Source organism: Nelumbo lutea, chromosome 1 (genome assembly GCF_056320005.1).
Source record: "Nelumbo lutea isolate HS-2025 chromosome 1, American lotus-T2T, whole genome shotgun sequence".
Taxonomy (NCBI): Eukaryota; Viridiplantae; Streptophyta; class Magnoliopsida; order Proteales; family Nelumbonaceae; genus Nelumbo; species Nelumbo lutea.
In genome coordinates this window covers 130,393,200-130,418,412 of record NC_142684.1, presented here as the reverse complement: position 1 = coordinate 130,418,412, position 25,213 = coordinate 130,393,200, and the positions used below count along the sequence as shown (strand labels likewise).

Sequence of the window (25,213 nt, the reverse complement as noted above, 5' to 3'; positions counted from 1 at the left end):
AGAAATAGATGGAGTGGGAGAGAAATTGAAAACCTATTTTCGGTATAGACTTTTTATTGTGTCCAACATGGATTAAGAGTCTCATGTTGGCAACAACCTCATAAGCCTTCGATGATATGGCGAGAATCTTTTATATTTTGAAATGTAGAGTCGGTTGTCAAAGTTTTGTTGGTTTTTAGACCAACCTACAACCTAATTTTAAATGTATAACCGACTTTAACTATAATTTTCCCTTTAAATTATATATTTCATTTACATTATATAAAATATTTTTTACTTATCGTACTTAATTTTTGTTTGTTTGTGGTATCATTTGACTCAATACACTAACCCACCATCTAAAAAGAAAAATAGTTTGATTTCTTGGTTGATATTAAATTTTGTATTACATTTCCATCACTGATAAAATTATTTCTTATGTATAAAACTTATTTTTGTTGAATATAATGAATGCATAATATAAGAGATGTACCCAATATTTTATTTTTCTTAAATATATAACATTAGATATGTGCCCAAAATTTTCTTTATCTTTTTTTATTTTTATGATTCTTTGTATTTTCTATTATTAAAAAATTTATTATTTGACTATGACATCATTTCATTTTTAGGTAGATTTTAACATTCTATTTTCATCATTAATAAAAATACTTCTTACATTTCATAGTTATTTATTTTAATTTTTTATTATTTAATTATGTCATTATTTATTAATCCATTTGACCCCAAATGGTCAAATTGCTTGCTCACCACCAGGAGGGAAGAAAATAGTTTTATTTTCAAATTACTTTTTAAAATATTTATTTTTATACTTTTAAAATTAATGTTGTGGATTTAATTACAAAAATTTAATGATGAGAAAAATATATCTTAAATATAGGATTTAATGAGTATAATAGGAAAATATTTTTATTTCTAATTGATTATAAATTTTACATTCCATTCCATCATTAATAAAAACATTTCTTATTTATCATACTTATTATTGTTTAACATGTATGTTAAAAATTTCCCCAATTTTTTTAATTTCTATTTTTTTTATTTATCTGTTTTTTCATTTTATTATTTAACCATGGCAGCATGTATTGACCCATTTGACCCAAAATGATTTAATTTTTTACCATCACCTAGATGAAAAAACTAGTTTTGTTAGGTAGACTTTAAAAGTATAAGCTTTTATGTTATTGGAATTTTAAGTATGGATTTAATTAATAAACCTTAATGATGAGAAGAAACAAAAAAGACTTAAATATATGATTCAATGAACATGAATGCAAGTTAATAATTTAAATATTGGATTTAATGGGAGAGAATTGAATGCATTGAATATCTTAAAATTATCGCTTTTAAACTCATTTAATATCAATAACCGATTACCCTATTTGCCCTCATTTTTTATCAATAAATTTAAATAGAAAAGGATAAATTTTGTCTTTAGAAAATTTCAGAAATATTCTTGAGGCCATTGGTGCTTTTTAAAGTAGTATAGATATAGATGTATTACAAATATGTGTGCATATATATGCACATGTGCAAATATGTTTTTATATACAAATATATAGTTGGTGTGGACATGGGTTGGGGTGAGGTTAGGCTACTTAAGGGTTAGGCTTGGGCTGAACCCAAAACAAAAAACTTAAAACTTTTGGGCCCAGGTTGATCCAGCCCTAGGACCAAAAATCCAAGCCCAACCCATTTTAAATTGGTTGGGCCTAACCAAGTTGCACCCTATAGACTGTTGATCAATACTTAGATGGAAAAACAATTTTCTTTTCCAGTTATTTTAATTCTTTTATTGTGCTTTCATCATTAATGAAAATAATTTTTATTTATCACATTCTTTTAATTAATTTCCATGCAAAGGGTTAAATGCTTTTAGAGGTAAAATGAAAAGTCATTACAATTTCTTTCTTACTCTTCCAAATTTAGACCATATTCTTCTTCAATATGACATTGGAATCATTTATTCATCCTTTATTCTTCTCAACAACACACGGCAATAGATTCAATGTGCTGTAAAAGGAAAAACATTTATAGTTCCTTAGTTGATGCAGTTTTTTTTTTTTTTTTTTTTTTTTTTTTTTTTATGGATATACTGGTGTGAATTCTGAATGCCTCTATTTAATCCTAATTATGACTTGTGCATTGACCAGAAACATCTTGTTGTAAAGATCCCACCCGTTTTTAAGTTTATACTGGTTCATGGAGATTCAAAATAGGATTGTGTGTTTAGATTCTTGAAAGTATGAGCCCTCTTCAATTCATTCTGGTTTAATTATTTGAAATTATACATGGCAACAGTTCAGGCGAACATGTGAGTCTTCTACTCTTCTTCAATGGCTACACAAAGCAACAGTGAACCCACTGTATCAATATATCATCAATTAATTGTTTCACACTATTGATTTCTTGGCTACTTTTATTTTCTTTTTTATTTTTGTAATTTTGGTAATTGTGGCTTTTGGTCTTATTATCTTCAAGGAGGAAGAAAAAAGAGTTTGGGTGAATATAAACAAGCCACCAAAGCTAAAGTTGAACTTGTCTGTGATGCCTGGTTCATATGCATGTGGGTCGTTCATTATTGCAACTTCTATGACCTTTTGTTTACTTAAGACTATATATTATCCCGAACAATGATGACAAAGCATAAACCCATAATTTTGAATTTGGAAGTATGAGCTTGGTAGCATTTGTACTTGATTTTAATGATGATGAGTGATGAATATTGAATTGTCTGAATTAAGGTTTCTTTATTAAAATGCTAATTTCCACTAGGGATAGTTAATTGAAGAAGAAATTAAGATAAATTTCATAAAATGAAAAATGCAGAAAATAAGATATATTGACACTTTTAAGGTAGTATAGATATAGATAGAGATTATAATTTGCTTAAATAAAGAAAATCATGTACTTAATCCGGATTAGATCATTAGATATACTCATATACATTGATATAACTACTTAAATCTTCCTTGGTTGATTGGAGAGAGACCTTTTGTAGACTCTGTTTACACCGGAACGGTGCTTTGGACTTTGAACTAGACGACACTTTGGAGACTCAATATATATATTGAAAGGGGGACCGAAGGCACGAAAAGAAAAAGCATGGGGACCTAGCACAATCTATTAGGTTAGGAGTTAGGACTTTTAAGAGTCCCATATGGGGCCGAAGGCTGGAACCCCAGCAGCTTTGCATGTGTTCACAACGTCTCGGCTCCCTTCTGGATTGCTGGTGACAATGACCACCTGAGCTCTCCACCTCCTTGCAGCTTTCACACTCATCTCTGCTACGTTGGGCCGCCCGGAGACAGCTGTGTCATGTACAATTACCTTGTCTTTTGGAAACCCACTCACCATCTCCTTGATCTCCTTCCCGAAATTCTGCTCCACCCCCTTCGCCACCCACACCAAGCATACATCCGCCCTGCTTGGCTGTAGCAGGAAGGACAGGAATACGCAGATGCCGGAACCTGTGGCCACCAACACCACTCTCTCGTACATGTTTACGAGATAAGGTAGGCCCGCGAAGTGAAGCTGCCTCACCCACAGGTGGCTTGGTGGGTTTGAAACCAACGACTTTGTGAAGTCGCCGACTGCACCTGCAAGCATCATGTGGTTATCTTTGCCATCCGATATGATGCCGAAGGCGTGCCACTCGGACAAGGGTGATGGGCTAATTCTGCCCAGGATGCCTGCCTTAATTCCTCCCTGGAACTTGATAATCGAGGCATGGCCAGAAGGAGCCGATACCTTGACTGGAACTCGTCTCACAGTAACCCATGGAAGGATAATCAGAAGCGTGATGGCTAATGTGAACCAGAATTCTTGCTCGCTTACCAATCTGGAGCCGCGTACGTTGTAGATTTTAGATTCTGGTTGGTAGGAGAAGATGAGGATGACGAAGGCCCAGAGGAGACCGAGGGCTGTCCAACCGGCAAAGCGATGGATCCTTTCGAAGACGTTATGGTGGAGATGGCGGACAAGGGGGAAGGCAGCCAAGCATGAAAGGCAGAGAAGAGCAAGGATTGTGGAAGCCACGCCTATGATCTCCGGTGATGTGTTTTTTCTGTCCTCAAGAGTGAGCACAAGGGCGTATACGAGCCAGGCCACCGAAGATACACCGCAACCGCTGTGAATTCCACCAAGACATTGTAGGAAGGATGTGGTGGCAGTCCTGAACGGTACAGGTACCCATGATCTCCCTAACAGCTTCACAGCTAGCCAGAAAACCACACGCAGAAAAGCCTCGGTCCGGCAGAGAATCAAAGCCAGTATGTTCCCAATGGCGAAGAGTGCGGCCTTGCGCCTTGCATAGGGGAAATGCCCAGTGGCTCCAAGGACCAAACCGATCACATTTAGAGCCAAGCACACGGTGAAGAGTCGCTTGTAGACTGTGAATAGGCCTTGATCGAGTAGTATAATTGACAGTCTCGATTCCTGCTTACGTGCAGCCTTGGGTGGTGGCGGTTGTTCAGGTTTACTGTTGGACGAAATGGGAACAGGCTTCTGCTTCTCCAAATCCTCTTTGCTTCCTTCTACAACCACCTCTACTTTGCTGTCATCATCGTTGTGATCCTCATGATCGAGATCACAGAAATGGCTGCTGGTTTGACTCATGGACCTTTGAAGCATATCAGTCGTTGGAAAAACTCTGAAAGAGTTGCCGTGGTTCCAAGGAAGCCAAATCTTGATGCCATCGCAATGTTCCTCTTTAGAAAGAGGTGCAAAGGCGAAGGGATTGGTACTTGGGGGTTTGATCTCGAAAGCAACTCCCCGACAGCTTGAGAACCTACTAATGTTTTTCTTGTTTTCCATGGCGAAGCTTTCTAATTCGTAGAAGAGAAAAGGGGAGAGGGAATCAAAGAAAGGAAGAGCTCGAGAGTTAGCTTGTGTGTTTTCTGGTAAGAGCAAGTTCGGCTTTTATAAGCTAATTGGCTATGGGAAATTGGAAATTAATTGTAGACTTTCAGACTAAATTAATATATTTTCAGCCATGATTGGTCAATGGTATACGAGTAGTATATCTTGGTGATGTTCTGGCGCCTCACTCCTCACTGGCGCTCACACGCACATCTTATCATTTATTGGAAACATCTCCCATACTTATTAGTTATCAATCACGAGAGATGTTTCCAATGCAGGGTGGATGTGCATGTGAGGCGCCCATTTGTGAGTAGCAGATCCCTTCACTAATATATTTTCAACAAAGTTCCCATACTTATCCCAAAAGATTTCCGCATGGGTTGACGGGCTATTGGATGGAGTGGACCAAAAAAATTCCCAAGTGATGGATTTCTCTCGGATTGTTGGATCAAGTAGCATTAAGGTCGGGTAAGTGATTGATCTTAGGGAAAGAATCAATTAAACGCTTCATCATGATAAATGAAGACTTTAATTCTTAGTGGACATATTGTTTACTTAGAATCACTAGAAAGGTGCATATTGTAAGAGCAGAAAAAATTATTATTCTATTAATTTTTTATAAGTCTCCCTTTGGAAAGAGTGCAAATACAAACATGCATGATTTATGACAGATGACAGCATTTGTATTTGTAGTTCTGTACTGTACATATTTGCATTCTTCCCAAACAGAGTATAAGGCAATTTTTTCAATAGATTAGTTAAATACCTTGAGGAAAATTACTGACAGGACAACCAACAATATAATGGAATCCTTAGGCCCAAGACTTAAAAAGGTGGCTAGCTACGTAAATGGTCACTAGGTATTTCATTTATTTCTGACTAACCCGTTCTAAGTGGATTACTCCTTTGTTTCTTCCAGGATGTAGACCTTTTTCTGAAATCATTTTCTTTAGTTTATAAAAAAGGGCTATTTCCTGGAAGAAGCAAATTAGAACTGGTTAGCGATCAATGGCATTAGAAATGTCCAATGCGTTTCGCTTTCATAAAATCAGAGATTGGATAAAAATCAGCTGAAAGTACAAATTTTCAATGATAAACTAGTAACTGTTGCAAATTAAGTTTAGAAAATAGTATATATATAATGAGTATAGGTCTGTTACCCCAAAGAAGAATGCTACCCACAGGATCCATAGGACATTCACTACAGTATACATTAAGCCTATGTTTGGTTTGAAGAAAAAGATAGGGAAAGGCAAAAGAGCTATAAAAGATTTGTAAAGATTCTCTTACCATTTCCTTCTTTTTCTCTATCTTTTTCTTCAAACCAAAGACAACCAAGAGAAATGCCTGATCAGGTAAGACCCGCAGTGTCTTGTGACTTGTCGGTAGCATCATCTTGTGGATAAGTATGGGTAGCAGATCCATAATCCCTCAAGAACCCGTATATTGCTGATCCTTTATTGTCCCCAAAACGGCCAAGACAGTTCCATTCTAATAAACTAAATGAATTCTCCAGTTCTAAAGAACTAAAAGCATTAATTTTAGACCACAAAATGCAACCACGCCCAAGTTTCAGTTTCCTTGCAGGGAAGCTTAATCTTCTTTTAGGCAACCCCAGCCTCTACTTAGCACTTACCAACAATTTTATTGCCTAAACTGATATAAAGCAGATTTAAAAGCTAATCAAACCGATATAAATTTGTTTCAATTTGGTTCGATTTTTCAATTGAAAAACCGGTTAGACCTCCATTTCCAATTGGTCAGCTGAACCAAACCGACCAGATGAAGACCCCTAATTAAAACGAAACTTAATTAAATCGAAAATTATTTAATTTTCTACCCCATAATCAATTCAAAACAAAGCATATTAGGGATGGCGGAACGTTGAAAATAAAGGGTGTTAATGATATCATTCTTTTTCTACTCTTTTAAAACTAGAATAGAAAGATCAAATTTTGTCAAGTTCAGTTTGTTGGAACTTCTGTCTGAGATTAATTAATGAGAAAAAAAAAGGAACTAGACTTGGAATAAGAGCCAGAATTTGTGGCCCTTCACACCTTTACTCGCTTTGTATTCACGGTTGTGCGTGTGCCAGAGAAATGACGGAATGCGGCGAGCACTCGTTTTTGTCCTTCAAAGGTCACACGCTTACCCGAATCCTGTCTAGATGGTGGGAACCAGAGGATACCCGACCAACCATCATATGTATCCCTCGAAAGCTACGTAAACTCATTGGGTCAGGCTCCCTTTGATATAACTTTATCTGATCCGATAGCTAATTGGATCTGGATCATCTAAGTTTCTCTCAACTATATACAATATAGGTTGATCGCCTTTTAATTATTTCTCATGCCATATATATTACTAAATTATATATGACTAGTGCTTAAATCATTTTTCATTATTTTGACCCATGTCTTTTTTGAAATAATTTATTATAATATATTAATTTTCATCTATTGTATAATATATTAAGCTTCCTAACATCTCTACGTACCAAAAAAATCTTAATGCAGCTACATAATTAATTATTGATCTTCTCAAGCATTGTATTCATAAACTGAAAATCAATGCAAGCCACATATATTGTATGAAATAGAAACCTATATCTTAGTGTGTTATGGTTTAATAGCTTTTACTATTTTCATACATAATTGTTCATTAAGAATCATTTATATATAAAAAAAATGTTAGTTTATTCTTTCTATGTGCTTATTGTTTAATTAATTACATTAATTAACAGCAAACATACATATGTATGATCATCATAGTTATGAGATAATAATGGTTCTTGGTAGATGCATCTCCATTCACCAAATTAAATAAGGTGGCTTCGGATAAGATGGGAACATCCAATTAATATATGGCATATATGTGAAATGCTAAGAACAAAAGTACGGGATACACACATTCACATATAAAAGATAAACACACATACATAGGTATACATATGAAATGGAAACTGAAACCAGAATGCTATACTATATGAAATGGATATCCATTTCTGGTTATTAATATAAGAACAAAGCGAAATGAGTTTATTTCTTGAAATGCTGCATGGCTTTATTCCAATTAATGTACTGTAGTCAAAAGAGTATTGAACGCCATTGGCTAAGTGTGTCTGTTTGCGTGGTCAATACTGCCCATTACACAAAGTCTTCTTTTCAGTGGCAAGCGACAAGTCAAGGATTTCAGTAAGAGAGAAACTAATAATGGACGACAATAGAAGATTTCCACTTCCTACCATTCACTTCTTGTGACACAACATTCTTCCTCCACCTAGTAAAAAGTCCAAACAAAGTCTTAAATGGCGCTAAAATGATTCCATTGAATCCGAGTAACTCTATAGACCAGTCTGAATGAGGCATGAGAAGAAACTGGCCGGGAACTGGGAAGTTGTAATTTCAGGGTATTTGCATGTTTTCTGCTTTCATGAAATCTCATTTTCATTAATGCCTCAAACCATTAAAGCAGGGAAGTTGTTGGTTTTTGCTTTTTGGTTCAACCAATCATTAGGGGTGTCAATTGGATTGGATTTGGTCCAATCCGATCCAGTCCAATGTAAGTTTATTATAAATGGACTAGTTCCACATGAATGTTTTGGATTAATTTGGACCGGTTCAATTCAATGTCTGGACCATCAAATCTATTCAAATTCATTTTAATTTATATTGGTTTCAACCCAAACCCAGTTCATTATTGACACATATATTCTTATTTTAGATCAATTGACCATATATTAGCTTAATTCAATCCAATTCAATATAAAATTTAATCTAATAAATATTTTGGACCAAATTAATTAAATCCAATGTTTTGTTACTCTGTCCAATCCGTCCAAATTAATTTTGGATTAAACGGGGTCATCCAAAACTGATCTATTGACACCCTTACCAACCATGCATTCTAATCCGATTATCAGACCGTAGTATAGGTACTGTTTAAATTTCTGTGGAATATTAATGGATCAAATCCAGATCTCTGATAATGATAATCACCGTGTTTCCCCACCCACCAATTGTCACAGTTATAAAGATCAAATAACATTATAAGAGAAGTAATTTTAGAAAAAAAATATATACAAGACAAAACCATTCTATTGGGGATTGGGTTGTAAAAACTAAAAATGGAATTATAACCTCAACCATCCCACTGGTCAAGATTAATCTAAATTTTTGTTGAAGACACGGATCCCTGTGTCCTTCACACCTTTTACATTGACTCGGTCAATTAATTCACCTAAAGAGGGATAGAGTATATAGTATATATACATATGCAAAAGATATCAACAAATCACAAACAGATTTTAAAACAAAATTTACAGACATTTGCTGCTTTTAGTTAACTTGGAGAAATAATGTCGAGTAGTCAGCAGATGATGCGAGAGTCCGAGTATGAAGATGAGAAGACGACAGATAAAAAGGAAACTGTGGAAAGACTACCATTAGAGAGCAGCCCCTATGTAAGGTACTCTGATTTGGAGGACTACAAGCGTCAAGCCTATGGAACTCACGGACACCTTGATCCCAAACAAGGCCTTGGTGGAGGATCCACCGATGCTCCGACGCTCGGTGGTGGTGGTGGTGGACTCTCTGAGGAGCTGACTGATGCCAATCGTGGAAAACCATGATTGAAATGATACATTGAACACAATTGTATTTTGATGCCATGTACTTAGATTTTGTTTTTTTCTATTTCTTTTCTTATATGCTTTTGCTATTATCTCTAACTAAATCGTATGTTCTGTTTTTTTTTGCTTCAAGGAAAAGTCTTGTGGTAAATTATGTACTATGTATTAATTATCCTAATTACAGAAGAAATGTTTTCCTCAAATCTTTTTAATGTACTAATAATTTCCTTGAATGTGTTGCCCATTCCTGGTAGAATGGCATTCCCCCATTTGAGGGAATGGCCATTCTTTCTCCCTCCCTTAGGAATGAAATCCCATTCCTGCTGATTCTAATTTTCATTTTCATTCATATCTTAGCCAAATAGATTATGAGAATAGACCATTTTGATTCCGATTTTGAAGGATTTTGATTTTGATTCCAACTGCGAACTAAATGGATCCTAAGATTAGGGTTTAGAGATGTATCCAATTTGTTGACAAATTCTTTGTATCTTTCATAATTTTTTATTTCTACCTACTTTTGAAATTTTATTATATAATTATGAAAGCATGGGTTGATCCATTTGATTCAAAAGAAAAAACGATTTCAATTTTGGGTGGCTTTAAATTTTCTATTCCATTTCATAATTAATTATAAATCTATTTCTTGTCTAACACTTATCTTTCTTTAATATGATGAATGTATGAAATTTGAGATGTGTCAATTTATATATATATATATATATATATATATATATATATATATACTTTTTGTATTTTTGTAATTTATGTTCTTATCTATTTTTAATTTTATTATTTAATTATGACAGAATTGGGACCCATTTACCCAAATGGTTGGACCATTGACCCATTACTTAGGTGGATTTTTTTTTTCAAGTTTATTTTAATTTTTTGTTTCAATATTTTTATCATTAATATAAATAATTATTATTTATCACATTTATTTTTGTTTAATATGACAAATGCATGTACCCAAATGTTTTCTACAAAATTTTTGGGTTTCTTTTCTAAAAAAAATTATTTAATTAATACACCAAAAGATTTTATTATGTTTTAGCTAAGTCATAAAAGTTTTTATTATTTTGGCAAAAGAAAAAGAAGAAAAGTTTGCAGATTTGGAAGCACTAAAAAGTAACAATAAGCTTCATTTTCTACTCTAAGATTCTTTTTGTTCCCCATATTACCTGTTTTTGGCTAAAAATGAGAAGGTTTTTGCTTGCACAATGTCATTAAGCAAGAGTTGATAGATGCATCTTCAACCTTAATAGTGATACTTATGTGAATGGCTTCTGTTTTGCCTTATATTTTTTTATTTATTCTTTTATAAAAATATGCACTTTTTAGCATATTTTTCACATTAAGCAAATGCTATGCAAACACTGATGAACTTTGATGTTTGAGCCTCAAATTCTATACATCACATTTTGGTTAAAAAAATAATAAAATAAAACAAAAAAAAAACTAAAAAAGAATTGACTTTATTAAGTATTGACCCATGACCCGGATAAAAAAAAGGTTCAGAATTTGGGTCGATTAAAACATTGATACTACCGATTAGTCATCACCTATATATCTCTCGTAGTCTTCATGTTTCCTCACCCACCAATTGTCATAGCTATAGAGATCAAACGTTCTACTACAACAAGACAAATCCATGTCCTTTACACCTTTTGGACAAGACTAATCTAAGTTTTTCGTGAAGACACAAATCCATGTCCTTTACACCTTTGGACTGATTCAACCAATCAATTTAACTAGATGGAAAATAAATTAGGCCCTGCTTAGTTCGCGGGAATAGGGGTTTAGAATTGGAATCGAAATGGTTTGGTTGAGCAGAATTGGAATTCTATTTCCATTCCCTGCTTCTCCTCCCTTGCATAGAAATGAAATCCCATTCCTACTGATTTTCATTTCCTTTTCATTCTTGTCTGAATCAAATAGAATATGAGAATAGATCATTCCGATTCCGACTACAAACCAAATAGACCCTTAATCCTTTCTACAGTACTATATATATAAAAAGATAACAACAAATCACAAATAGATTTTAAGATAAAATATATAGACATTAATTTGCAGCTTTTAACTTCAAGAAACAATGTCCATGAGTAGTGAGCAAATGATATGGAGAGCCTGCTGTTAGAGAGATGGCCCTATGTAAAGTACTCTGATTTGGAGATCTACAAATATCAGGCCTATGGAACTCAAGGACACCTTAATCCCAATCCCAGCCTCGATGAAGGATCCATTATTGATGCTCCAACGTTCTATGGTGGTGGACTTTTGATGGATAGGCCACTACCATTGGAGCCCAGATTTCCTATTCTTTTGGGATGATATGGAGATTAGAATCAATGAAAACTTGAAATACCTTTTTAGTGGATGTCGTCAATATATGGTTCAGGGTGTTCCAAAAGCAAGGTATGAAGTGAATTCTTATCATGTAGCCATTCCTGCGAAGAAAGGCGAGCACATTAGTGGGAACTTGATCAAGGAGAAAAACGATTCAAATCAAGAATGGGTGATAGTGGAAACCAAGAGGAAAAAATTTTAAGTATAAGAATGTCTAGGTGGCGACACAACTAAAAGCTGTTTGAAAATCACCTAGAGTAAACAAAGGTTATCACCCCTAGTATAAGTTATTGTTATTTTATCTATTTCTGGATTTCTGTATCAAGATTTGACTCTAGTTTTGTTTTGAACGAAAGGTCTCATGCCCCCTATTTTTCTGATTCTTAATGAAAATTTTCTTTTGCTTTCAGAAAATTATTGGAGGGAAATAGCTTTAGTTCATTTGTCTTTGTAAATGGAATGAAGACAAATAGATTGTTGGAGTCCTACTCCTAGCAGATGGGATGGCCCCATACTTTCTAAGGAGGACCAAAATTGGATGGAAAGGGCAGTGTTTAGATTGAATGGGGACAAAGCTCTAGGTCCAGACAACTTCCCTATATCTTGTTCTTTCAAAAGTGCTGGGAGGTTATTGCAGGTGCTCTTTTGGAAGTTTTGTTTTTTTTTTTTTTTTTCAGATTTTCACACTCCACAATTAATGGGTACAAACTCAACCTTTATGAGTTTCAGAAGTACAGAACTTTAAACCAAATAGTTTCACAACAAGCCTTTACAAGGTGATTGCGAAGCTATTGACAGAGAGACTCAAGACAGTAATTGGGACAGAAAAAACTACCAATGGATCGATGTGCTTAGGGGAAGGCAAATCATATATGGTATTTTAATTGCTAATGAATGGGTTCAAGAAAGGAGTAGTGGCAGAATTAGGATAGTTGGTGAAATTAGATCTGGAAAAAGGTCTATGATAGAGTAAACTAGAACTATTTGGCTTCTCTTTTGATACTAAAAGGCTTCATTACTAAATAGACTCACATGTGCATAAAAAAATACTTGGTTTTTAATTTTGCCAATTGGGAACCAAAAGGCAAAAGGCTTCATTACTAACAAGGCTGTCCTCTATCCCCCTTTTTTCTTTACTTGGTTGCAAATGTTTTGATCTATTTTCTCAAAAAGGCACCTAAAAGGAATCTTCTGAAAGTTTTTGAAGTAGGGTGGGATCGTGTTTAGGTAACCCACTTACAATTAGACCTGTTGATAGGCTGGGCTGGGTTTTATCTCTTTATTTACAGAAAGTGTGTAGGCCTAAGCCCGAGCCTGGGCTGACCATCAGGCCTATATCTTGAGCCTGAGTCTGATCCTTATATAAAGCCCAAAGCCCGACCTATACACAAAATGTATTATTTTCAGCATACTTTTATAAACTAATATTATATTAATTTAATAATAATTTAATAAGCTAATTTTTATTTTCTAATAATATTTATTAATAATTTAAGAAATAAATATATATTATATATAACATAAATGCTTTTTTATTATACATAATACTATCGGACCAGGCTCGGGCCCGGACCAGGCTTATTTGAGAAAGCCCGAATCCACGGGTTTGAAGTTTTGTCCAAACCTAAAAAGTAATGGACTAGGCCGTCGGGCTACCCGGCCCATGAACAGATCTACTTACAATATTAAAATGGCACAATTCTGTTCTTAGAGGAAGATCTTACAGATTTGGAGATTTTAAAGCTTCACATCTAATGCTTTCAGGCAATTACTTTCTTTGGGATCAATTTCTCTAAAAGTGTATGGTTGGAATTAACCTAACAAATTATACCTTCTTAATCTCTCTCGCAAGGTTGGTGGGCTGCTACACAAAGATTTGGCCTATAACTTATTTGGGATTGACTTTAAGTGGGAATCAAGATGCCCTCAGTTTTAGGGCTCAATGACTAAAACGTGTAAAAAGTGTTTGGCTAATTGGAAAAAGAATTAATTGTCCATAGGTGGTAGGCTCACTCTTATAAAGTTAGTATTTCCAACTTCTTATGGGAAGGAGTTGAGAGAAAAGCATTGCAAAGGAGAAGATTTGATGAACCGGGATCATGTTTGCAGCATGGTTTTTAAAACTGAACTGGTCAGGGGTCTGATTATTGGGTCGAACAATCTGATCGTTTGAATTAAATGCTCGACCTGTTTTGACAGAAAAATAAAAAAAATAAAAAATGGTCAAAACCATTTAAACGGTTTGAACAATTAATCGTCTGATTCAGCGGTTTGTTGACTAAAATCAAAGATTTTGGAAAGAAATCCGGTTTTTAAAGAAAACAGAACCAGTTAGATGATTGGTTCCCGGTTTTTCCAGTCTGACCATCCGGTTTGGTCCGGTTTTGAAAAGGATGGTTTGCAAGCCAAAATACACTACGGTTTGGGTATTTGCAAGATTAATTATAACAACAGTGCGCTGCTTGGAAAGAAGGTTTGGTAGTTTCTATAAACCAAAGGCAGCTTGTATGTTGTAGTTATCATCAATAGGTATGGTATACACTCAAATGGGTGGGGAATTGTGATTCTCAAACTGTAAAGGACTAAATGATTTGAAATTTGTAACTGTTGTTCTCAAATTTGGTTTGTGCTTTGTTTTCTCAATTAACACTGCATATTAATCTCTTTCTCTCTCTAACCCAAATCAATCTTTCAATTTTGGGTTGGTTCCCCCTTATAGTCGACCGGTTTCGGTTCTCCACTTGACAAATTGATTAGGTCAGTTCGGTTGGCCGGGAAATGGAGCCTATATTAAATTTTGGTTAGATCTTTGGTAGGAAATGCTTTTTTGTTTATAGGTCCCTTGGTTTTTTAGAATCTTACTTAGCACAAATGATCCCATTTCTACTTTCTTTCCTCTTCCAACCCTGTCATTTGGACTTTCAATAGGCATAGATCACTTAGAGAACTAGAAAATGAGAACTCTTAAACCGTCTCTCCTATCTTTTTGAGGTCTATATCTCTCCAAATAGAACAAACAATAGAACTTGGTCAGAAAATCCTTTGGGCCTATTTTAGACAAGTTCTTTTTGAAGGCTTCTCTCCAATGAGACTCCATCAATAGATAGACTTTTGCATATTCAAGCTCCATTGCTTTCTTTTAAAAAGATTTGGAATCAAAGGATCCCCTCTAAAGTCAATTTTTTTCATATGGGAAGCTTGTTTGAGAAGAATTAATACTTGTAATCTTAGGCGAAGAAAGAGAAATTGTTGAGTTTATCTTCCTCCCCACATCTGTGTACTATACTTGCAAGCTGGTGAAACAACTAAACATCTATTACTGCATTGTAGAGTAAGCAGGTTTATTTGGTTGTACTTCCTCTCTCTGGTCAGGCTTTCTCCTTTAAGAATCAAACACTTGTTTTGGCAATGAAATTGTGGAGGCCTGAGGAAGAGGTAAGATTTATTGGAATTTGATTCCCGATATAGTGGTTTGGGTTCCTAGAGAGTTTAATGTTTTTGCTGATTCAATGGCTGGATTTTGTGCGTATAGGACAGAATTATGTAGCAACAATGTAAGCCCTATTTCTTTTTTTTTTGGGATAGGGTGCTGTTTTCTTTTGTAAGTTCTTTTATTAATATAACATCTTGTTATTAGAATTACATTTATATCAATGAAGACCAAAAGAACTCTTCATAATGGACAGCCTGATCGCATATTGGGATTCATCATCATAAAAATTGATAAGAATCAGAACTCTCTTTTACGTACCTCATAGTTGATATAAAAGCTTATTTTCAACAATAACAGGAAAACTTAGAAGATGGAAATTGCACCAAAAAATAAGTTATCTCTTAGGTCCCATTCTCTTTTTGACAAGTTACTTATTTATGTAAATTCACTTATCCGGGTAAGTGCATTTACCCATGTTCTTTTATTTCTCGGGTAAATAAAATAATAGCCATTTTATCCATAAAATTTCATTATCAAAAGAAGAATTTTTGTCCCATCCATGTGTTGGCAACTTTCTCCAAGATGGCAAAGTTATTTTACCACCTAGGAGATGGGTATCATTTACCCGAGTAAGTGATAGTTAGGGTTTGGTTCCAAATTCTTAGAACCAACCCCCACCCAAGTCGGTTCTAGGGTCTAGGGGTTTACCTTACCCAAACCGACCTTGGTTGGCCTTGGAACCAAACTTGCCTTGAAATAAACTCCAAAATATTTTTAACGATATGAGGTTTGAGCCCAAGCACTCATGGTTACAAAAGCCATGTTCTCACTTGACCATAGAGTTATTTAAGTGATTTGATCATTTGTTTTCATTTTAATATTTGCATGTGTATAATAAATAATGTAAAAGGTAATATTTACAAAATTTAAACATAATGACAAAATTTCACCCATATATTAATATATTATGATAATCTACATATTAAAATACTGGATTTAATCAATAAAGATAATATAAGTTTTAAACTATATATTATCATTATTGGAAATCAAGTTTTTGAAGGACATGTTTCATTTTTTTTCTTCATGAAGGGGGAGAGTAAAGAAAGATCAAGTTCCACAGGTAGACCTTGGTAGGGGTGAGTATTCGGTTTATTCGGTTAAAAACAAAACTGAATAAACTGAAATTTTAAAAATCAAACTGAAAAAAAAAAACCGAACTGAAACTGAATTTTAGAAAAACCAAAATAACTGAAACCAAAATTTTTTGTTCAGTATTCGGTTGTTTTGGTTAAAACCGAATTTTAACAATATATTCTATATTCATATAATATTATATATATATATTATAAAATAAATATTATGAAATAAAAATTCATTATATTAATATATTAAAATATAAATATATTATATATTATATATTATATGTTGCGTATTATATATTACATCTTACATATTATATATTATATATTACATATTATATACTAAAGTTCGATTTATTCTATTAACCGAATTTGTAATTCTAAAAATTGAAACCGAAACTGAAATGTTCAATAACCAAATTAACCAAAAACTGAACAAGCTGAAACTGAAATTTTTGGTTCAGTTTTTCAGTTTTAACAGAATAATGCTCACCCCTAGACCTTGGAATCGCATTTCATTTCTAGGTTGATTTTAGATTTGACATTCCATTTTCATCATTAATAAAATTACATTCTTATATATAATACTTATTTTTGTTTAGTATAATGAATATATAATATTAGAGATATACCTTAATTCTTTTTTATTTTTTGTATTTTGATATTTTATTTATTATTTAATTATGGAATAATTAGTTAACCCATTTGACCCAAATTGTTAAATTGTTTATCCACCACCAAGAGGGAAGATAAAATTGTTTTATTTTCAAATTACTTTTCGAAAAATTTATTTTTATGCTATTAAAATTAATATTGTGCATTTAATTAGTATAATTTAATGATGAAAAAATTAGATGTTAAGTCCATGATTTAATGAGAGAATATACCTTAAATACGAGATTTAATGAGAAAGAATAGGAAAAATAGTTTTATTTTCAATTGGTTTTAAATTTTATATTCCATTTTCATAATTAATTAAAACATTTCTTATTTTTCATAGTTATTATTGTTTAATATGTTGAATATATTATATTAAAAGTAGCTATAATTTATTTTAAATTTCTATATTATTTATATTTTATGTATTTTTAAATTTTATTATTTAATTGTGACACAATACAGAAAAATAGGCATTAGCGGCAGTTTTTTGACCGACACATGTGCGACAGCCGCTAGAAATTTTAACTTCCCGCGGAACCTAGGCCCTCCCTCCTCCCGCTTTTATAATTTCAGTTGTTTATACCTTATCACTTGTTTTTTTCATGAAATTGGAGAGTTGGAAATCTGTTTTGGATGACAGATCTCTCAACGATACAAACCCCTCCCACCGGTGGTCGATCGCTCAGGTAAGGTTCAATCTTTCACTTCCGCAGCATCAACTTCCATTTTGTCTTCTTACGACATTACTATTCTATTTTCATATATATATATATATATTTCATTTTCTTTGTATCCTCTGTTTCAAGTGTTGTGATTTTCAGTTCCAATAGTCTTGTCTTTCTTCACTTGTTTCTCAACAAGTTTTATTCGTTCTCTTACAGAACTTCATCTCACTTCCTAAATCTATTTAAAAGCTCTTGGGTTCAAGGATTTATCTCACTTGAGGTTCAGGGGTTGAAGAGTTCCCTATAATGTAATTCAAGCACGATGACATGCTGATGATCACATTCGTGCAGCTTGAGGATTGCACGAGGATAGCCACAAGAGCCAACTCCGTCCCTCTGGGTGCCATTTGAACACACTGGATATGTTTGAACTGAGGAGATGGGAGGCCAGAGAATTTGATCGGAACTGGGTTGCAGAAGAAGAGAGGAGTTATGGTTTATATAGGGATAATCATGAAGAACAGACAAACCCAATGCCAGCGTTGCCGTTGGTGGCCAACTTTTCCTACTTGTGAACGGTTTTTTTGGTGTAACAACCAAACCTCATTAGATATTCAAAATAGCAAACTTAAGACAGTTGGAACTATGCATAGTTAATAGATATTTAAAGCGGAGTCGAAGCTATATTTTTATTGGAATATAGTTAATTAGTTAAAAGTTGCTGATGATTTGGGAAGGAAAACATTTCTGAGGCAGGGTGCTGATCTGTGATAGCCAGATTATAAAGATAAGAGAGAGTCAATGAACATATAACCTCTATCATATCTTAATATTTTCATTTTGTTATTTTGTTATACATTGTACTAATCGGGGATCCATCCGATCCACGGCCTTGTTAGGCAAGATTGAGGTAGAAAGAGCCTAATGACATTTTTAATTGAGCCAAGTCAATCCAAGCCAACTCAAGTACTGTTAAATGGTCAAGATGCTCATCTCCTCGGTGTAGGTTAGGACCATATCCAGTCTACCCCTCCCAAGACCCCTGATAGCTGGGTGCTGGGACCAACATTGGATAATGGCCTTTGTCACTTGTTAAGATTAGCTTTATGTACCTTTTATGAGGTTGACTGTGCCATAATTATTTTGCTCTAAAATGTAAGCCTATTAAAGCATTTTATTAATTAGTTTTCTGTTATTATTTTGTGTTCTTTGTTTGACTTCTTTTTTTTACTGGTATTTTATTCTTAAAGTTCGTCCAATTATAAAATCATAATCTGTTTGAGTTATGACTCCAGACTGCTGCAGAGTATGACCAACGTAGAGAGAATTTTATGAAGGAGCTGGATTTTGTCTTAGCTGATGTGGTATGCCGTTTTCTTAACAGGAAAATGAATCTTAATTTAAAATTTGTCTGGTTATGTTTATGCTGGACTTTGTTGGACACTAAGTTCTTACAGGAATATTATTATGTTTGTATAGCAGAGGATATATATAAGTTTATTAAATTAATTTAGAGGGGTAGGTCCTGTATTAGAAGAAGAATGTCTATTACAATAACCCGACTTCCACAAGGAAGTGCGTGAAATAGGTTAATTTTCTTGGATGACAATTTACTGGTCTGCTTTCATTGGTAGAATAGATAATTGATAGATAAATCATTGTTGCATAATGACTATTAAATTACCAAATAACCTTTATTACCTCATTGAATATTACCAGTGTCAGATTCTGGTTATTTGGTAATTTGCAGTTTAAAACGTCAAAATGTGATTATCTTTTTGTTTATATAAAAAAATGTGGATCACTTGTATGTAAGAGTGTCGATCAGACAAGTGTGCTCTCATTGAGTAAGCCATGGGGTTCCTACCATGTTTCTCATTCATTTGAGTGAAGATAGAAAAGAGATTCAAAATATTTTTGTTGACTGACTTCTTTGTTTTTATTATTTTCAAGCTAATGAGTAATAAACACTGTAAAGTGACCATAGCTTACTTAGTAAGAGTGCTCATAATATGGTTATCTATATGTAATGGAATTTGGGAAGATAAGAATATGTAGGTAGATTTTTGGGTATGTATTTGGAATTCTATAAAGGGCTGATTTGGTTTTAAGGAATTGAAATTTGGGTGACTGAAGTGTAGGGGTGGATTATATGGAACCTTGGGGTGGGAAATTGGGGACGAAAGGTGAATAACTGTAAAGAAAAGAAGATAAGAAGAGCTCGAAGAACCAATTAAACTGCAAGGGACTGAAGGGAAAAAAGAAAAAAATGGCAAAGAAGAGGAAGATGTACATCGCTTACCATTAATTGGAAATCTCAATATATTGATTAGAACATAACTTTATTCATCAATTTAACTCTGAAGAACCAAGAAAGTACATAAAGAAGGTTTAATTAAAATAAATTTTGTGAAAACTCCAATCCTGTCATCCTTTGATACTATGCTAGTAAAGTGGCTATAGCTTCTGAAAATTGCAAATCACATGGAATATGCAAGGTCTTAGTTTTGTTACTTGGTTATGAAATAAAATTTTTAATGATACCAAACATCACACTGATGAGACAAATTTTGACCCCCTAACTGCGGAAACAAAAAATTATGGAACTGTAATTGGGAAAAGGAGTTGGCAAACAGAGTGTACATGGTGCAGCCTTGCTGGCATGATTAACCTAATGACTTGGAGGTTTAAATACAGAAACTGAAAAAATGATGGGGAATAAATACAAATAGTCCAAAACATACAGATTTGTATGCATACAAAAAAGCCCTTATCTTGATAATTATTCTGGTTTTGTTCATTAGTTGAAATGATATTTTCTGAACTGATTTATTTGTTAAAAAACTGGTTTATTTATCTAGCTAATGCAATTTGTTTCTTAGTTTATGTCCATAATTGCAGATTTTATACTTGTCTGGCTTCCTGCTCCCACAGTATTCCTTCGGCCACCTCTTGCAGTCAGTGCTGGATCTATTGCTAAGTTCTTCCACAGCTGTCCTGATAATGCCTTTCAGGTTACTGTTTATTTATACAGATATCATTGAATTAGCATTTTTTTTTGGGTGGGGGTAGTAAGTCATTGAATTAGTAGCTGTTTCTGCATACAGTTACTTGATATTTGGAATCATGTCTGCAGGTTGCATTGGCTGGAACATCCTATTCATTTTTACAGAGAATAGGAGCCATAGTGCTATTGTTGATATATACTTTATTGCTTTTCACCTACTTTATTGATTTTTTTTAAATGCATTTATTGAATTAAATAAAAAATGTTTAAAATATCATTTCCAAATGCATCATCTTAACTTGTGGTATTGGATCTTTTATGCAGCGTAATGGAGCCAAGCTTTTTGCAGTTGGAACCAGCGCATTTCTGGTATGTCAGTTTTCTTAGGAGACCCTTTGATTTAGATTTAACCTTTTATGTGGTTTTAACCTCTGGAAACTGATATATTCTTCTGTGAGGCTTTTATCCTTCGTCCTATTAATTTTTTTACTGTTGACTTTTCATAATGTTTTTTAAGTTTTGAACCATATTAGCTTGTAAAAACAAAAACATAAGGATCAGTTTGGAATGAGTACAAATACAAATATGTAGGATACAAAACCTTGTATTTTGTATGTATTTGCACTGTACATATTTATATTTATACTGTTTCCGAATTGAGCCTAAAGAATGCGGAGAAGGAAAACAGGATAGGAATGTAAATTTTGTATTAGCTTTTGCATTTTTTTACTGGCATTTGATCAGGATTTTTTTTATCAGCATTGATCAGGAAATTCTATTAAAGAAGAAAAGTAAAGTATGAAACAAAAACAAAGGATGAAGGCATATCAGACCTACAAAAACAAGCAATCCCCTCCCCCCAAATAAACATAACAGTCACTAGCCTATTTTTTGTTTTTTGGGGGTGAGGGGGAGAGGGGGAAGAATGAATACAGCTCTTGCCTGTGCAGTCCCTCTCCTGCAAATGAATCCATAATAGCATTTTTCTTTTTCTTTTGGATGATTATCATAGAATTAGGAGCAATGACAAAATCTTGGGGTGATAAGATTGAGAACATGGGTTCAAATCTTTGGGTGGCCACTTTCTGCAGAAAATGCCAAAGGTTAGATCTGTATCCAGTCCACCTCTCCTTTGTTCATATTTGTTGGCATTTCTTTATGGTTATGTTGTTAGGGTGTTCTTTGTGGAACCAATATTTAGAAAAAGTCCTTTGAATGTTTTCTGTTTTGTATTAAGGCCTAAGTTCCATGTTTCTGTTGCTTTTAATATATTCTAAGGTATTTTTTATGTGTGTGTTTGTGTTGTTGAGGCTTCATCCAATTACTATTCTATGTACATTAGCTTCTCAAGTTAATTTCTTTGGCATGATCAGGATTTTATTCATTGGGAAAGTAATATTGTTTCTAAAGTGAGTGATTAATGCTTCTTATTACACATGGCTGTAACTTTCTGTGCATTTCTGATATTTGTGATTGATACAATTCCCTTATTCTCATCTATACTTATTATGTTCTTTAAAGCACTTAGACTTAACAAAGTTCAACCCTCATTTTTTATCTTTTCCAATTTTAGATTTTTTTGACATCATAAAAGGATATTTAAGGCTCGAATTGTGTAAATGCAAGTACATGATGAAAGTTGAATATTTTTCTTCCAGGTTGGTACAGGTGTAACCAATGCCTTGATTAATGCAATAAAGGCTGTTGACAAGTCTTTTGCTGGTGAAGCTAAGGAAGTCCCTTATCAACCAGTGTTGCCTATGGCGTTTATATGGCCGTTTCTAGCAACCTTAGGTATGAAGAATGCCATCGTGTTTGCTTTGTTTTATCTATGCTATGCCATCTTGCAATCCTTGTTTTCAGTTTTCCTTCATCTGTAGTTAGAGCTTTTGCCAATCATTTATCATTCTATTTGGCCTTGTTCTAGAAACCTCGTATTCTTGCTGTAAGGGTAGCAATTTCATCCAGGATCACAATGTGATGTGATTCACATATAAGAATGGGTAAAAAGGAACACTAATTAGTGGGTTTTTTCAGTGTATTATATAGTGGTATAATGACTGGAGTTTTTATTTTTTGTCAGGATGCTGCAGTTATAAATCAATGGAGGTTCTCCAAGCTACAAGAGTACAAAGATAGAAACATTGAAACTGAGGATAATCTGAAATCCTACTTGGAGTTATAAGTCCCAGTTGTTTAATCATCATGATAAGGCTAGTCTTTCCCAAAGTGAGGATGTTGAGACATCAAAGGAGAAGGCTTCTGAAGATATTTCTACAACCAAGGCATAGACATGGAGATGCAGAAGGTGACAGTAACTGGGTGGGTGGGGCAGAGGAAAGTGCTCAAGGCAGTGAGGAAGACGGGGAGGAGGGCAGAGATGTGGCCCTACCCTTACAACCCGGAGTACCATGACTACACCCATCACTACTGCTACTTCAGTCAACAGCATTTTCAGAGCCATCCATACACATTCTATGCCACCACCCATGCTTGTATTTTTGTAAAGAAGTTTTTGGGAGAAGCCGAAGAAGTTTTTGTATAAAGTCTTTTGAATGGAGCTTGATATTTTTAAGAATAAATGGACGAAATTTGTATTTTTGAGAATGAATGAATGAATTAATGGAATTTGTATTTTGTTTTTTTGTATTTCAATTCAATTTGGATGATTGAATATAAAATGGCTTATTTGAAGCAAATTAAAATCTTGTTTTGTAATTAAAAATAATTACAGTTTATTTTGAACGAATTTCGGGTTATTTGGGCAGGTGTGAAAAAAATATAATAGTTTTAGCGGCAGTCAGTGCATCTCTATAGCGGCAGTTGTGACTGCCACTAGAACTTTTAACAACAATTGTTTTAGCGGCAGTTTTCCGGCTGCCGGTAAAACCTTTAGCGGCAGTTTTTAAGGCAATAAAAGTCAATTTTCTTGTCGTGGCAACAGCCCATTTGACTCAAAATGGTTTAATTTCTTACGACCACCTAGATGTAAACACTATTTTTTTTAGATATATTTTAAAAGTATAAGTTTTTATATTATTGAAATTATTAATTTATTATGTATGGATTTAATTAATAGAATTTAATGATGAGAAGAAACAAAAATGCCTTAAATATATGATTCAACAAAGGTAAATGCAAGTTAATAACTTAAATGTAGGATTTAATGAGAGAAAATTCAATGCATTGAATATTTCAATATTACCTATTTTCAACTCATTTAATATTAATAACGAATTACTCTATTTTTCCCTCTTGTTTTATCAATAAATTTAAATATGGAGGGGTAAATTTTGTCTTGAGAAAATTCTATAATTATTTTTTGGCTATTCATGCTTTTTAAACTAGTGCGTGTATATATATATATATATATAATTAGGCCCGACCCAGCCCATGCACATGCATGGTTCTCTTTATTTGTTTGTGTGTGTGTGCCAACGCATGTGATGCCTGGGGCTGTCAATGGACTGGATTTTGATCCAATTTGATTCAGTCCAATATGAGTCCATTATAGATGGACTAGGTCTAATCTGATCCGATGAATGTTTTGGACCATTCTGGACTGGTCCAATTCAGTGTCTGAACAGTCCAACTGTTCAAATTGGTTTTAAGTTAGATTTGGGCCAATCCCAATCTATTGACACCCATACTTTTATCTTATGTCAATGATCAAATACTGGTTCAATCCAACCCAGTCCAATATAAATTCATTACAGATGGATTAGGTCTAATCCAATCTAATAAATACTTTAGAGCACTAGTCTGGATTGGTCCAATTCAATGTCTCATTGGTCCATCCAATCCATTCAATTTGATTCTAATTCAGATGGGTCCAACCCAAACTCAGCCAGCAAATATGGGATTTGAGTCCCACTATTACCACTTATCTCCAAGTATTATTAAAGTGTTGTGTTAAATACAAAAAAACAAAAAAAAAAAAGGATAGCTTCAAAATTGGTGTTGTTAAAACCGGCGAAGATGCGTACATTGTGTTTTGGGCTTAAAAGTGCTTTTGCTTTAGGATATCATGTTTTTAAAAGAAACTTCTACCAAATTGCTCAAAATGTTTTTTTTTTTTTTGCTCAAATTTATTTTTCACAGCACAAAGAAGCAAGCTTATCTGAGTGAAACCTTATTAATGAATACAAAACATTCTACAATCCATTTAGTCAAAGACTTTGCTAATTTGTTGATATATATAAATAGAGACATGTGGGATAGGGATTGGGACAGGTTTCCTAAGCCTCCATCCCAACCCAAAGTTAAATTGGGCCCATATTTTTTCAACCATAATCTTGTTCTAACCTTCAACCCAACTTGAATTCTTTTGTGCCGAGTTCAGGCTAACCGATCCAAGTTTCACCATTAATGTTGAAAGACAAGCAGACTATGGAAAGAGTGAATTAATAGTATTCTTGAAAATCTATATTGTTTTGATTGCACCGCTTTTATTGGTTGTTC

General features: G+C 33.8%; 3 protein-coding genes across 4 annotated transcripts; 2 read left to right on the top strand and 1 right to left on the bottom strand.

The window, feature by feature from the left end:
• Nucleotides 1-2,857: 2,857 nt before the first annotated feature.
• On the bottom strand, nt 2,858-4,906 carry LOC148877563 (adenylate-forming reductase 03009). Its single transcript, XM_088947651.1, has one exon. The coding sequence runs from the start codon at nt 4,813-4,815 to the stop codon at nt 3,148-3,150; it is 1,668 nt and encodes a 555-aa protein (XP_088803777.1). The 5' UTR covers nt 4,816-4,906; the 3' UTR covers nt 2,858-3,147.
• Nucleotides 4,907-9,173: 4,267 nt separating this feature from the next.
• LOC148877562 (uncharacterized) lies at nt 9,174-9,696 on the top strand. The gene has a single exon (XM_088942159.1). The coding sequence runs from the start codon at nt 9,221-9,223 to the stop codon at nt 9,491-9,493; it is 273 nt and encodes a 90-aa protein (XP_088798285.1). The 5' UTR covers nt 9,174-9,220; the 3' UTR covers nt 9,494-9,696.
• Nucleotides 9,697-15,041: 5,345 nt separating this feature from the next.
• On the top strand, nt 15,042-23,351 carry LOC148877561 (protein RETICULATA-RELATED 4, chloroplastic-like). 2 transcript variants are annotated; one of them, XM_088966104.1, is made up of 6 exons: nt 15,042-15,280; nt 19,041-19,109; nt 20,628-20,759; nt 21,077-21,121; nt 22,411-22,546; nt 22,836-23,351. In XM_088966104.1, exons 1-6 carry the CDS (start codon nt 15,254-15,256, stop codon nt 22,889-22,891), a joined length of 465 nt encoding a protein of 154 aa, XP_088822230.1. In that variant the 5' UTR covers nt 15,042-15,253; the 3' UTR covers nt 22,892-23,351. The 2 variants fall into 2 exon arrangements, with proteins under 2 accessions (XP_088822230.1, XP_088822231.1); XM_088966105.1 differs by lacking the exon at nt 15,042-15,280 and adding an exon at nt 17,883-18,900.
• Nucleotides 23,352-25,213: the final 1,862 nt, after the last annotated feature.

Excerpts from the sequence above, each read along its gene's own strand:
- LOC148877563 (XM_088947651.1), bottom strand. The coding sequence starts at position 4,815 with ATGGAAAACAAGAAAAACATTAGTAGGTTCTCAAGCTGTCGGGGAGTT.
- LOC148877562 (XM_088942159.1), top strand. The coding sequence starts at position 9,221 with ATGTCGAGTAGTCAGCAGATGATGCGAGAGTCCGAGTATGAAGATGAG.
- LOC148877561 (XM_088966104.1), top strand. The coding sequence starts at position 15,254 with ATGAAATTGTGGAGGCCTGAGGAAGAG. Across the intron at positions 19,110-20,627 it reads ATTTTGTCTTAGCTGATGTG|TTTATGTCCATAATTGCAGA; the intron begins GTATGCCGTTTT and ends TTTGTTTCTTAG. Across the intron at positions 20,760-21,076 it reads GTCCTGATAATGCCTTTCAG|CGTAATGGAGCCAAGCTTTT; the intron begins GTTACTGTTTAT and ends TCTTTTATGCAG.